The sequence below is a fragment of the Pempheris klunzingeri genome, chromosome 20 (genome assembly GCF_042242105.1).
Source record: "Pempheris klunzingeri isolate RE-2024b chromosome 20, fPemKlu1.hap1, whole genome shotgun sequence".
Classification (NCBI taxonomy): Eukaryota; Metazoa; Chordata; class Actinopteri; order Acropomatiformes; family Pempheridae; genus Pempheris; species Pempheris klunzingeri.
In genome coordinates, this window is record NC_092031.1 from 19,656,162 (window position 1) to 19,669,100 (window position 12,939).

The following is a 12,939-nucleotide window of genomic DNA, read 5'->3' on the forward strand; positions in this document are numbered from 1 at the left end:
CTGTTTCTTTTTCATTCTTTATCTCTTTATCCTTCCATCCCCATGTTGGTCTGATTCATTATGTATATCACTTCCTTCTGCATTCTCTTCGTTTAGCTTTTCACTGCAAACACCCCACCAGCACGGTGTGAAACATTTAGAAGCAGACAGATGGTTACAAGGCTCCATTTTTATGGGGTCAGTAACATAATTAACAGTTACGGAGTTTATTCAAATAAATGTGACACCAAAATCAATACCAGCAAAAGAACTTGAAAAGGAAACGACAGGTCAGCCAAACTTAGCAATGCCAGCCATGCAATGGTCGGACCTGGGTTTCCCACTAAACCGAGCACAAGCAAAACAGCTAAAGCAGCGGACCCATCACTCGAAACTAGATAAAAGCATCTCAGGCTGCTGCTGAGGTCAGGAAGAGAGAGAGAGATTTTTTATTACTTCAAAACCAACGACTAAACAAACGGCTGTAGTGAGACACCACTTTGAAATAAACTCATCTTTATTCTTCATTGGGAAATAGAACTTTGGAAAAAGAACTTGGACTCTGTGGACCAGTGCAATGAGCATCGAAAGTAAACCTGTTCCTCAACCATTTTCATTCAATAGTTTGGCTTGTCCAACTCCAACATTTTGAAATTTCCAGTTTTTTCAGCATCTTTCCACGTGTGTCCAGTGCCAAAGATAAAAGCAGTTTCAGTGGATTCTCATTACAGAATGGAAACAGGGTTTGTAAAGCTTCAAAGAGCATCGTGAGTCTTTCCCATTCCATGTAACAGTGAGCAGTGGTCTCAGGAAACCGGCAGAGTGGACCAGTGACCCTCTAGTGGGGTAGCTAGGTCGACATATTCACACAGATCAGGGGCAAGTCAAATCCAAGGACTTTTTCAAGCACTCATTTCCATTTTCCAGGATGACAGTTTTTTTTCCCTCAATTTGCTACAAGAGAACTGTGCAGATTCAGTGATGATCAGTTTCCAACAATAATAACAGTAAAAAAACACCTTTTATTGTGAATTTGGGAGCAAAATGTTTTACGCAGGAAGGCGATCAAATATGACTATGAATGTGTTATTAGGGCTGGGGATATGGCCAAAGATGTTATCACAAAGAAAAGTTTAAATTTTCATATCAGTCCATATCAATAGTTAACACAATAAATGTAAAATCATTATTTCTTTCAAGTTTAAAGATTTTGGCTCCTGAGTGCAAGTTGAATAAAGCAGAATTATGTTTTTAAACTATTCCTTATGGTCAGAGCCCAAACCTTTTTTCTTTTTACCAGTGCCCCAATCGTCCCAAAAAATATTTCAACCATCCCAGAGTCAGTGTAAACCGTCCAAAATTTCAAATGTAATGCAAGTTTCTACTTCTGTTGTTATCTTTTATCTATCTGTGCTTCCCCATGCTTTTAAAATCAGGTCGCAGGTGCATTTGGGCCGCGCTGTCGTGGTGTATGGGTATTTTAATGCTACAATCATGATGTATCAAACATTTACTGGGCATGTGTAATATTTCTAACGAGGATGATATTGACATAATTATCGTTATTGTTTTATTGCACAGCCGAGATCATTGTTCACTAAAATCAGCTAAATATCTCACCAACATTCTGGAAAATGCTTGAAGGACTGCATTAGTTACGTGTGGCTACTGACTACAGTCTGCAGTGCAGGGCCATGCTCAACGCAAGCGGAGTCAAACATTTTTTGATAAAAAAGGCTTTTTTAGGGTTTATGCACAAGACCTCCAGTCAAGCGCTTCTGGTCACTGGCTGGTTATTAGCAGCAATGATGCTGCAGTCAGATAGTCACACCGAGGCACCTTAAATAAAGGATATGTTTAAGTTTCTCTCATGTGTACCTGTTGTTGGGACATGTGTGAAGATATTCATTTCATATAGCCTTAGCAATGTACCCAAAGCTAATGTCAGAGCTAGCCTATCACATCCATGCTGATGGTAGCAAGTGGTTGCTCAAGTATCTATGGACCAGCCTACATGCCATCATGGTGTCTCTCTGCCGTCGCTCCCACTGTGCCTCTCTGTCCAGTCCCAATGACTCTGGTCAGCAGGAACTCAGTTTCCCAGAGTCTGTAGGTTTTCACACCTGTGTGTTAAACACACCCCTGGACCCGACCTCCAGCCGCCATTGGTCAGCGAGTGGCATATGACCCCCACAACTTCAGACCAGTAAAAACAGAGTTCCCCCACTGCCCTTTCTCCTTTTCCCTGGCTCTTTCTCACCTGGACCCCTGAGTCCAGTTCCAGGCCTGCAGTTTTCTCCTCCAGCTCCAGCCTCAGTGTGGCCCGTACCAGAGCAGACCACCTTCTTCAGGGCAGCGACATAAAGTCCTGCCTGAACCAAGCTTATCGGCACCAGCAGGTATGACCTGAAGTCTGCCAGCTGATCTTCAGAGTAACAGGAGCACCAGCTAGTTAGTACTGAGCTGCTAACTATCAAGGAACAAAGGAGCAACCAGATTCCTCCAGCCTGCAACCAGGACAGCAAGGACAAAGAACCACAACCTTCTTCCAGCCTGGTTCATCAACAGGCTGAGAAAGCAGCACACTGAAGGACCTTCTTCTTCCCTTTGAGGACTGGGAACAAACTCTAACTGGGCATATGTAGCATAGCATTACTGTATACATGGCTAAGCAATGGTTAACCTTGTTAATGTGTTGGTTTTGATTTGCTTTAATGTTCATTGAGTTTGATTATTGTGATGTGTTGTAGTTTACTGTGCAGCATTAAAGTTAAGTTGATGTTAGCTCACACAGGGTCTACATGCTACTGACCATGCAGCCTATCCATCCATCCCAGAGACCAAGCTAACAGCTACAGTACATGGCTTGGCCCTTTGTCTGCCTCTGGCCCACACACCAGGGGGTCTGGCAGCCATTTTGTAGAGACTCAGCTTTTGGTTATCCCGCCTTTCTTCTGTGTCTCTGCCAGCACACACACACACACCACACACTTCCTATTGTGTAGCGCCTTTAATTAGATTGTTTATGTGTTTATGTAATATTTCATCGATATTTACCTTTCACAAGTTACAATCTAGAATCATTCAAAATGTCCTCCGTGCTCAGCTGAACGCTTCTTTGTATATCTATGTTCATAATGAGACTCATTTCACGTGAGAAATAACACAGAATAGAATAGACAGGAGACAGACTGCCTTACTTTGTTTCCGAGTCTTCATCATAACAGCTAGTTTCAGTTTCTGCACTGTTTTCTTCAGTCAGTCATGTTTCCTGCTGCGCTTGGTAAACTCTTGTTTCAATTGCCAACCAGCAAAAACATTGGCTGACTTCAAAAACATGCACAAGCCCCCTAAAACCTCTGTAACTACACACCAAACAGAAAAGTTCAACCTGCACACTATTTACAACATTTACAGATAAAGACAAAGACAGAAAAAACACCCACAAACTGCTCTCACAGCCATGTAGCTGCTCACTCCTTCTGCCCAGTGAGAGAGAGAGAAAGCACCCTCTCCCAGTCAGGGGCACCTGAAGGAAGAGAGAACATAAAACAGATGAGATCTAGAGGAGATACACTGTATAACCAGCAGGGGGGACACATAACAGTAACACAAGAACAAATCAGGCGCAGATGTCACATCAAATGATAGCTCAGATGAAAGGACACCTCATTTCACTAAAGACTCACTTCTTCAATCTTTGGAGCCAGAAGGGACCGTATGGATTCAGCTGGAGAGGAGAATGTATCAGTTAATGCAAGCACTAGCTATTGCATCCGTGATTCACGTTCACTGTGATAGTAATTGGGTTTAGGGTGACCAGACATCCCCAAAACACTCAGGACAGTCCTGAATTATAAGCAGTTGTCCCAAATCCTGAATAATATCCTATTTGTCCCAAAAATTTGATTTAACGCGAGCTTAGATAAAACATTAAATACTGATCGGTGTTAAACAGTCTTGTGATATTGCTCACAGATGGCACTGTTCCAGCTCTGCAGAGAAACCTTTTAAACCTTCTAAAAGTCCTACATAAGTCATTGCTCTTGAAGGGTGTTTTTAGCCACGTACTGCAGTGTCGCAAAATGATCAACAGCTACTCCCAGTGTTGATGCATAGCTATGGCATTGTTGAGTTAAAGCATTTACAGAGGAAAATAAAGCATTCACTGCTGACACGGAGCCTGGCATCCTGGGATCTGGTGAACATCAGGCCAAAAAGCAAAAACGCCACCTCAGGAACTGGGGAAGGAAATACCCATGGATCATTGCTGCCTTAATCCAAAGAAAGTGTTACGATTAATTAGTTATTGAATTAACTAACATTCAAAAGTGTCTGACTGTAACAGCTACTGTAATGTTTTCCCTAATATCACACATATGGCTTTGGAAATCGTAGTCATGCAGCACAGTGCCGCACTAACACTCCATAAATGTCTGCACTGCACTGTGGCCAGCTTAATTTGTGTCATGAAGCGACCCACCCTGCACCAGCGTGGTGACACATCTGTGAAAGTTGGTGTGCAGCATTTACTTATCTTGCTAGCTGGTGCCAGTACAGCTAAACTATTTGATGCGTAGCATGATAGATTCTAACAGGTGGCCAGCTATTTTCTTTCCTGGCCCAGGGGGATGCAGAGCAGGATAAAGCCAGTGCTTTATCTGCAGTGTACGGTTGACCCATCTTTTAGGCTGTAATAAATCTTGCTGACATGGATTCATGGTGAAAGTCGCAGTAAATGGTGAGGTTGAAATTGTGCCTTTTGCTAATGTGCAACATGAATTGTTAGGAGAAAAAGGGTCATGTTTGATTCTAAATGGCGCCAGTGGTTTTTGGCTGTAGCCAACCAAAAATAAATGACTTTTGTCTGACCTAAGGACTCAGACTGGGACATTTCCGAGTCATTTCAGGTTGTTTGTGACTCTCAGAATACTGTGTCTTTATTGTTATTCTAAAACACAGGGTTGTACAACAACATGGTTAGTTTAGTTAAGCAAGAAGCTATTTTGCTACTTAAGAAAAGGAACCATTTTCAAGAGTCTTACAGAGAAAAGAAGCTGCTCTGCACCCCGGCCATATCACCAGCAATTCCCCCAAATCACTAGAACCCAGTGCTGTTCCTGGGTCTTGTTCCAGATGTACAGCTGTAGTGCTCAGCTGCGCACCTTAAAATACCCAGAGTGCAACATGTAATGGCGTCACTTCCCTGGCTCGCCCATCCATCCATTTTCACCCTTATCGGGATTGTGGTTTGAATAACCAAGGTAGCACAGACATCCTTCTCCGCAGCCACATCCTCCAGCTTTCCAGGAGGATCCTGAGGTGTTCCCAGGCCAGGCTCAACATGTAATCCCTCCAGCTTGTCATGGGCCTCCACAGGGTTATCCTCCCAGTGGTATGTGCCTAGAATACCAGCAAAGGGAAACAGCTTGATCAGATGCCCAAACCTTACTAGCTCCTTGTTAAAGTGGCAGTTCCACTCTGAGCTCCTCCTCGAGCTCCTCACCCTATCTTTAAGGCCTGTGAAGGAAACTGATTTCAGCAGCTGTATTTGCAATCTCTTTGTTTCTGTCATTACCGAAAATTCATTTTTATTATATAGAGTACAGATCAACTCTTAACCTCTTAAACTCTTGCCTGCAGGTGACCTAGGGTTAGAGAAAAGCCTAACCCTAACTCTAAGGCCAAAATGCAACCCTACAAGCTATATTTGTAACAGTATAGGTCAGCTCTGTGGCTGTACTTTCTTGTGCAGAGTACAGGGGGTGGGGAAGGTAGAACATTTTTTTCATTGTGATTAGTTTTTTGACTGTATGAGTACTACTCTAGTGACAGGTAAGTGGCTATTATAAAGGCGAACAATCTGTGATGGGACAATATCTCCGGTCTCCTGCATGATAGACTCAACACAGTCACCACCCAGGCCAATCCACCACCCCAGCCTCCACACTGGGGGGGTTGAAACACCGAAAGCAACAAACTACACAGGGAGATACAGAGCTGGTTATTGTTGTCCCTCCTCCCTTTTTCCCTGTCAAGATTTTTTTTTCCACAACAGCAGCTAATGTGTGGCATGCTCTGTGTCTTCCTGCAGCAGGCAGAGGAGGTTGCACAGACAGACGGCTCCCAGCACCTTCACCTGCAGCCCAGCGATTCGTCGGAAAAACAGCAGCCCAAGAGGTTACATGTCTCTAACATCCCTTTCCGTTTCCGAGACCCTGACCTCCGGCAAATGTTTGGGGTGAGATGACAACTGCACCACATACACACTCGCACACACACACACACACACACACACACACTACACTTTATTGAACTGAGATACCATGCACTGCAAGCCAGTCACATATATCCAGTTGGAATCTGTCTCATGGAACGTGCCCCCATTAGGCTATTGTTTATTTATCTATCTCCACCTCTAATGTTATTTTAGAGACCTCCAGAAAGTTCCGATTATATTCGTAGGCAAGATACTGAATCCCAAATTGCTCCTAGAGGTCATGCCAGCACCTTGTGTGTCAGCTCTGAGCCGTCGGTGCGTGAGTCTGTGCGAGAATGAGCAAATGAGTGACAAAAGTCATGTATAGCCTCCTTTCAGTACACTAGCCCAACCTGTGAAAACAGCCTGAAGAAATGCTGCTTAAACAGTACAACACTTAACAGTAACAGTCTTATCTTGTGTTGTTCTTCATGTCCACTGTTTTGTTGCATTTCATTTGTGCCACAATGGTTCAAGTGTCCACTGGCGGTGTTTCCAAAGAGGAGCATCTACAACTGTTTAAAGTCAGTCACAAATTAAATGCATCATTGAATATTGATTTTATGTCAATTGCCAGTAAGCATTGTCAGGACAGTCCTGAATTATAAGCAGCTGTCATCTCTTTCCAGTTTATATTCACAAGTGGATTTCTCACTTGAGAGACACAAACCGGTCTGGAGAGACTTCAGGGAGAGCAGAACAAAGAAAAGAGCTGCATGTGAGATGCTCCACTCATGAGTACGGTGGATATGGACACACTAGCTACAATGACAGCTGACTGTCTTTAGAAGCTGGACGGAGAACAATGCTACTTAGCATCCTGTGGGGTAACATCATGTGACAGCTAGGGCTCTCCGATTAAAAATGGCCTTTAGGCTTACATGTCTTCAATTAGCCAACTCATTGATTTATTGTTGGTGATTTCAGGCAGAGTCTGTGTTTGGTGTCTCGGCTCTGAGCTTGTCACTTCCCATAAGCAAACATCAAGCTCATCATAAAGGAGATTGGGGAGTGAGTGTGATAGTATTAGCCCCCTGGGGAATTAGGTTATATCAAAAGTGGGGCTTGTGAAATGCTATTATAAGGAACAGCAGCATTTTCAGCAGCTTTAGCAGCGGTGTTTATAGCAGTGTTTGCAAAGCAGCGATGCAGCAACAGCAGTAGCAGAGAAAAACTGCACATGATTTCAGCCAAACACTTTAATACACAAGCATGTCGTGTCTGAGTGTAGCAGAGCAACTCAAGTTGTTTCTCTTAACTATCTCACAAGCCTTGCTCCATAAAGCTGTAAATAATTCACACCTTTACCTCCGTATGCCCCCTAACCCAAATTAGGCAGAGCTTATTAATGTTTCATCTTCTGTGCCTATCCATAAGTGGTCCTTGGAGAGGAGTGGTGGATAGCCATGCTCCACTTCTCTTTATCTGTGCGAAAGAAACATTTAGCAGAGAAGTATAATGCAGGAGATGCACAATGCAGTAATTACTTGATTTACAGGCCATCTGAACAAAAAACCCAGAGGATTTTAAAACATTTGTCTCAGCGGGCGTTACGGCAACTCAATCCACGTGTTCGGTTTTCAGGTGAACCAAGTAAAAACAGTCCCGTCTCAAGATATGATGACACTGTTTTAGGACATTAGTGCCTCTAGTTGCTGAATGTTTTGTTGGGTGTACAAAATGTGAGACTGTGACTGCACAGTCACTGTCACGCCAGCACAAATGGCCATGATCTTTTTCTACTGAAGCAGATTTAGCTGTCCATTAGACACTGATCCAATTTATAGATGATAACTTTTAATTTAGCGCAGGTTTTCATAGCTGTATCCACTGCATACACATAACACACATCCGTTTTATCTATCTATTGAACACTTTATTTTGATGTGATATTGAACTAAATATTTACACACACTGAGTTTTTCTAACTTTGGAATCTTGGCTAGTATTTGAAATTAAGTTTTGCTTTTAATTAATGCCAAGCTGCGTAACCTGATCAACAAAATAATCGGTGCTATTAACCATGTTACAACTTACAGTATAAAGAAATAATCACTGCAATGAAACTCCATTTTATCACAGTGGTCACTATAACGGTGGTTAGCACTGTAGCCTCACAGCAAGCAAGTTTGCGAGTTTGCATGTTCTTCTCCTGCTTGCATGGTTTTCCTATGGGTTCTCCTGCTTCCTCCCACAGTCCAAACACATGCAGGTTAACTGGTGGCTCTAAATTGCCTGTAGGTGTGAGTGTGACTGGTTGTCTGTTTCTATGTGTTCTATGTGGATGGATGGATGGTCACTGTAACATTTTGTACCACCACTGTGTTGCTAGTAATGAGACATTATTTCCTTAAAGCCAATTGTTTTTCATGACTTGTAGTTGAACAGCAGATAATGGCACAGTTGTATACCCTTCATGGTCACCTCACTGTTCTTCGTCATGTCAAGTGGAAAGATAATATTAACTACAGATGCAGCACCTCTCAAAGTAAGAATCCCCTATATTCACAACAGCTGACTGCAATCTCAGTCTCACTGCGATGTAAGGGAGTCTGCATGTTTGGCTATCAAAAAGAAAGGGAATAAAGGGGAGGATGGACCAGGTTAGTGGAGGAAACAGTGACAGCCTAATCCCAACCCACTCTGAAAACACACATCATGGAAATGAAGCTCTGCATGTGTATGTGTGTGAGCACAACCTTATTAAGACAGTGCCCATGTAAAGCTGCTCATCTGTTTACTGATGATGAAGTCTACCTGCCTTCATACACACAGACCCATTACAGAGAACAGATTTACTGACCCAGTACGAACATTCAATATAATAGGACCCCCCGACCTCACCCCACCCCACCTCCACTGACACCACCTCCCACCTCCATGTTCCTCCAATGGAGTGGAACATCTGCTCGCCTGCCCCATCCTCAGAGCTCTTGATGTGGGGAAAAGAGGAGGGGATGGAGGGGCCCGTCTGTGGAGACGCAATTAATGGGATTCCTCAGCGAGGTTAAAAGGGAGTTTATCCTCATTAGGTGTATGTAGGGTGACAGCTCCAGTTATGGGTGCGAAGCAAGTGTGTGTGTTTGGATTTGTGTTTAAGTGTGTGTATTCTTGAAAAGAAGTGGGACTCTGGAACTTTCTCCCAGCAGGCCACAGTCACTTAGCGAGGTCTCCGAGGCCCTGAGCACTGCACCACAATTCACCAGTGACATCATCAGGTAGAAGCAGAGTAGTGACTGTGGGAAAGAAAGAAAGAAAGAACGAAAGGACAAAAGAAAAGGGCTAAGGAAGCAGAGGAGGGGAATTAGAACAGACAGACAATCCTCTAGCTCTGACTACAATCAGTGATACGAGGTCATCCAGCCCTGTTAAGAGCAACACTGCAAGACTGAAGATCCATGACTGGCCCCCAGGAGTACAGGAGCCAGCAAACTTTTTTCCACTGCACATTTCTTCTTCTTCACTTCTTTCTTATCAAGAAAACAAAAGTCATACAAGTATATGAAATTGCCATTCACAGTTGAACAACAAAGAATACAGGCAACATCAAATTCAAACCTAAAATCAAGAGTAATAAATATTTTCAAGAACATTCTGGTTTCAGAAAAAGTTGAACAGTTCTGACCATCTGTCCTGTCAGAAACATTCTTCTGACTAAACACCATATCAGACATGTACTGTGTCACATAAGGGTGACTGCACAGTTATGTGTTATATGTAATATTCCTGTCATACTTATACATTAACATGAGGGCAGCTGCATGGTGTTAAGTACACAGAGAAATATTAAATGCACATATTGTTCACCATGTTGTTCACCTTATCCAAGAGAAAATAGATCAGTTTCAGTTTAATCAGTTTCATAAATCGCAAAACACTGTGAGTGAGCCATTTGGAACTTCTCATGTCAGATCAGTTTTCACTAAGTGGATGTATACAATATCACTATTACAGTTAGGAAGGTCTTCCATCTGCAGGTCTATCATTTCCTCCTGAGAGCACAAAGCAGGAAACTAACAAGTGAGAGTTGGCTTTAGCATTAAGCCAGGTTAGTGGTAGCTCTATAGTTTCAGCTTATCTTATAGAATTCAGATTGCAGTGGACGTACAGTACTTCCAGTTGTGTGAGTCCAAGAGTGACACATTTCTCTCTCTCTCTGATTCGTCTGAACGTTTCGCTTCTTTTTTTGAAAACTGTAGAAACTATCAATGTCGCAGGGTTACTAGAAAAGTTTATAATCTAATGCCGACTTCAGCAGTGACTTCCCAAACTGCTTGTTTTGTCTCTTCAGCAGAGCAGTTTAGCAGTTCTGACCGATTGTGTTTGATGGCTTTTTGCGTGCAGAGGATGTAAAAGGTTGTAAAAGGCTGTCACGGCGTGCACACACACAGGCACAGGCAGCATAGACTCTCCTACACAACTTCCTCTGCTTTCTCCCTTTTAATGGTCCGGCTTTAAGAATTAATAGTGGTGGGCAGGGCAGGGGCATTGCTGCCCAGATTCTGTCTGGGCTCAGCCAGGCTCCAGTGGCACTCTACCCTATTCACTTAAAATGGGACTTGTGAGCAACTGGCTCAATCTCTCCTTACTGTTCTGCTAGACTACCACCACAGTGCAAACAAAGGCGATAGCTGGGGCATTACAGCAAATGGAATTCTGTGTAATTTCAGCAAAAGCTGTAATAGAAAAGCAATACAAGAGCATTAAACAAAGCCATATAAAGAAGTTCAATCAAAGGTGATGCAATCACAACTTGGAGGTCTATCTCTGTGAATTACACAACAATGCACAATAATACTTCTTCAAACACCTCTGGAAGTCCAGCTCAGGACACAGCAATTAAGCCAGATGTAAGGCTGCAGCAACTGAGACACACAAGGCGGAAAAAGTACAGCCTGGGAAAGGAATAAAACTGGGTTCATTACCCAAGCTTATTTGAGTTTAATTCATAATTAGAACAACACATTTGGAAGGAAATTAGTAGGCTGGGGAAGAGGGTTTTAATGGTAGAACGATAATTGGCATTCACAGCTCCACTTCACTGATTCAATTCTCTTATTCTCAAGATGTGGCTAAAGTCTGTAATCTAGGACTGCGCCTCAAATAACTCCCCAGGACAGAAAACCCACTACGTACACCGCACATTCAGCCACACACCCAGGGTTATTTGGATTTCTACATCCCTCAAACAGAGGGGAAGCAATCCCAGTTTGACCACCTGTCCGTTCAGTTTGTTTTGTCCTTTCATGAATTTTTTTTTTTTATTCTTTTTGATGCATGAAACCTAAATGCCTGCCAGCGGATCCAGCTGGGCCACACTCGCAGAAGGACCCTTCTCATTTAGCCCCACACAGAGTGAAACTTGACGAGCTGATATGCAGGACTGCCGCAGTCCCCTGAGCCTCAGCTGTGTTTAATTAATAAGCAGGCACTTAGCGAGCCAGCCGCAAGAGGGTCCTTACTGTCACATTCCCAAAGGTAGGGGTCCTAAATGAGTCATTAGATACCCTGCACACATGCACAAACACTCAGTAATCCACACACACACACACACACATTTATATTCTACCTCTTCTGTGTGTGTGTGTGTGTGTGTGTGTGTGTGTGGTGAGCTCCGGGGTTTGGGTTTTGTGCTAATGGAGTTTTAATGACACCTTCTCCTGCCTAATCACCTGTTCTGGAGGCTTCCAGCATTCCAGGTAGCCCAGTGTTCCCAGCAAGGGAATTCTTTTTAATGTCTCTTGTTCATGGCTACACTCTCATTTGCCTCCCCAATTATTCCATAAGGCTCCACTCTAACAGGCTCTGCCTCTGAGGAGACGAGGTGTGATTACAGTATTAAAATCTGCGAATTTACATCAACACACCGATGTAGCAACGGAGCCATTTTGCAGTGAGTGGGTGGTTAGAAAGCGCCATCGCTCGTGTCCCACAGTGGTGCCAGTGTGTTTGTGTTGATTAAGACAATTAGAGTGTTTAGAACAGAGAGGGACAGAGATACAAGTTAGCTGCTCTTTTCCACAGACTGTTTTCCTCTCTTTGGGATATTTTTGGTGACACTGTGTGTGAAAGTAACTCATCTCTTGTCACTCACTCAAGTACTGCATCTAAAGGTGTCCTCAAACAAACGTTATTGTGTTCATGGGCTAGGTGTTATAATTTAAAGTGGGGGTTTAGTGACGGACGGAAGGGGAGGTGTGACAGGAACATTTTCCTTTATTTAACACCTGAAAATGCTATTTCCTGCAATATAGAGCCTTTCAATATAAACCTGCATTGCACCACAGCATATTTGTTCTTCATTGTGTTCTGTTCTAGTTTCAGCAGTGACGATTAAATGTTGTCTCAAAGTGCACATAATGCAGACATTTCATAGTTAGTCACCTGATTCAATTTCATGTGCATTTCAGTTTCTAATCCACAAAGAACTTGCAAAGTAACATTAAACCCTAAAAAAGCAACTTTAAACCTTAAAAAAGTAAACCGGACCTGACTCTCCGGGAATTCTCTAGAGTTTAAACGTCTTCATTGAGGAGCGGAAATGTAATTTTTAATTCACACACTACATGTGACACGGACAGATAGAACTCATTTTGATCCAAACCAGATCAATTGTAGCAAAGTCGGCTGATCAAAAAACACAAGTTTACTCCCCCAGGTCTAAAAGTGGGGGTGCAGCTGCTCCACTTGCTCCATTGCTC

General features: G+C 43.1%; 1 protein-coding gene across 1 annotated transcript in view; it reads left to right on the forward strand.

The window, feature by feature from the left end:
* The window catches only part of rbfox3a (RNA binding fox-1 homolog 3a), a 125,631-nt gene that overhangs the window by 73,627 nt on the left and 39,065 nt on the right, over positions 1–12,939 (forward strand). Inside the window, exon 3 of the mRNA XM_070851479.1 lies at positions 6,077–6,220. Coding sequence (XP_070707580.1) covers positions 6,077–6,220 — 144 coding nt within the window. The remainder of the gene's footprint in view (positions 1–6,076; positions 6,221–12,939) is intronic.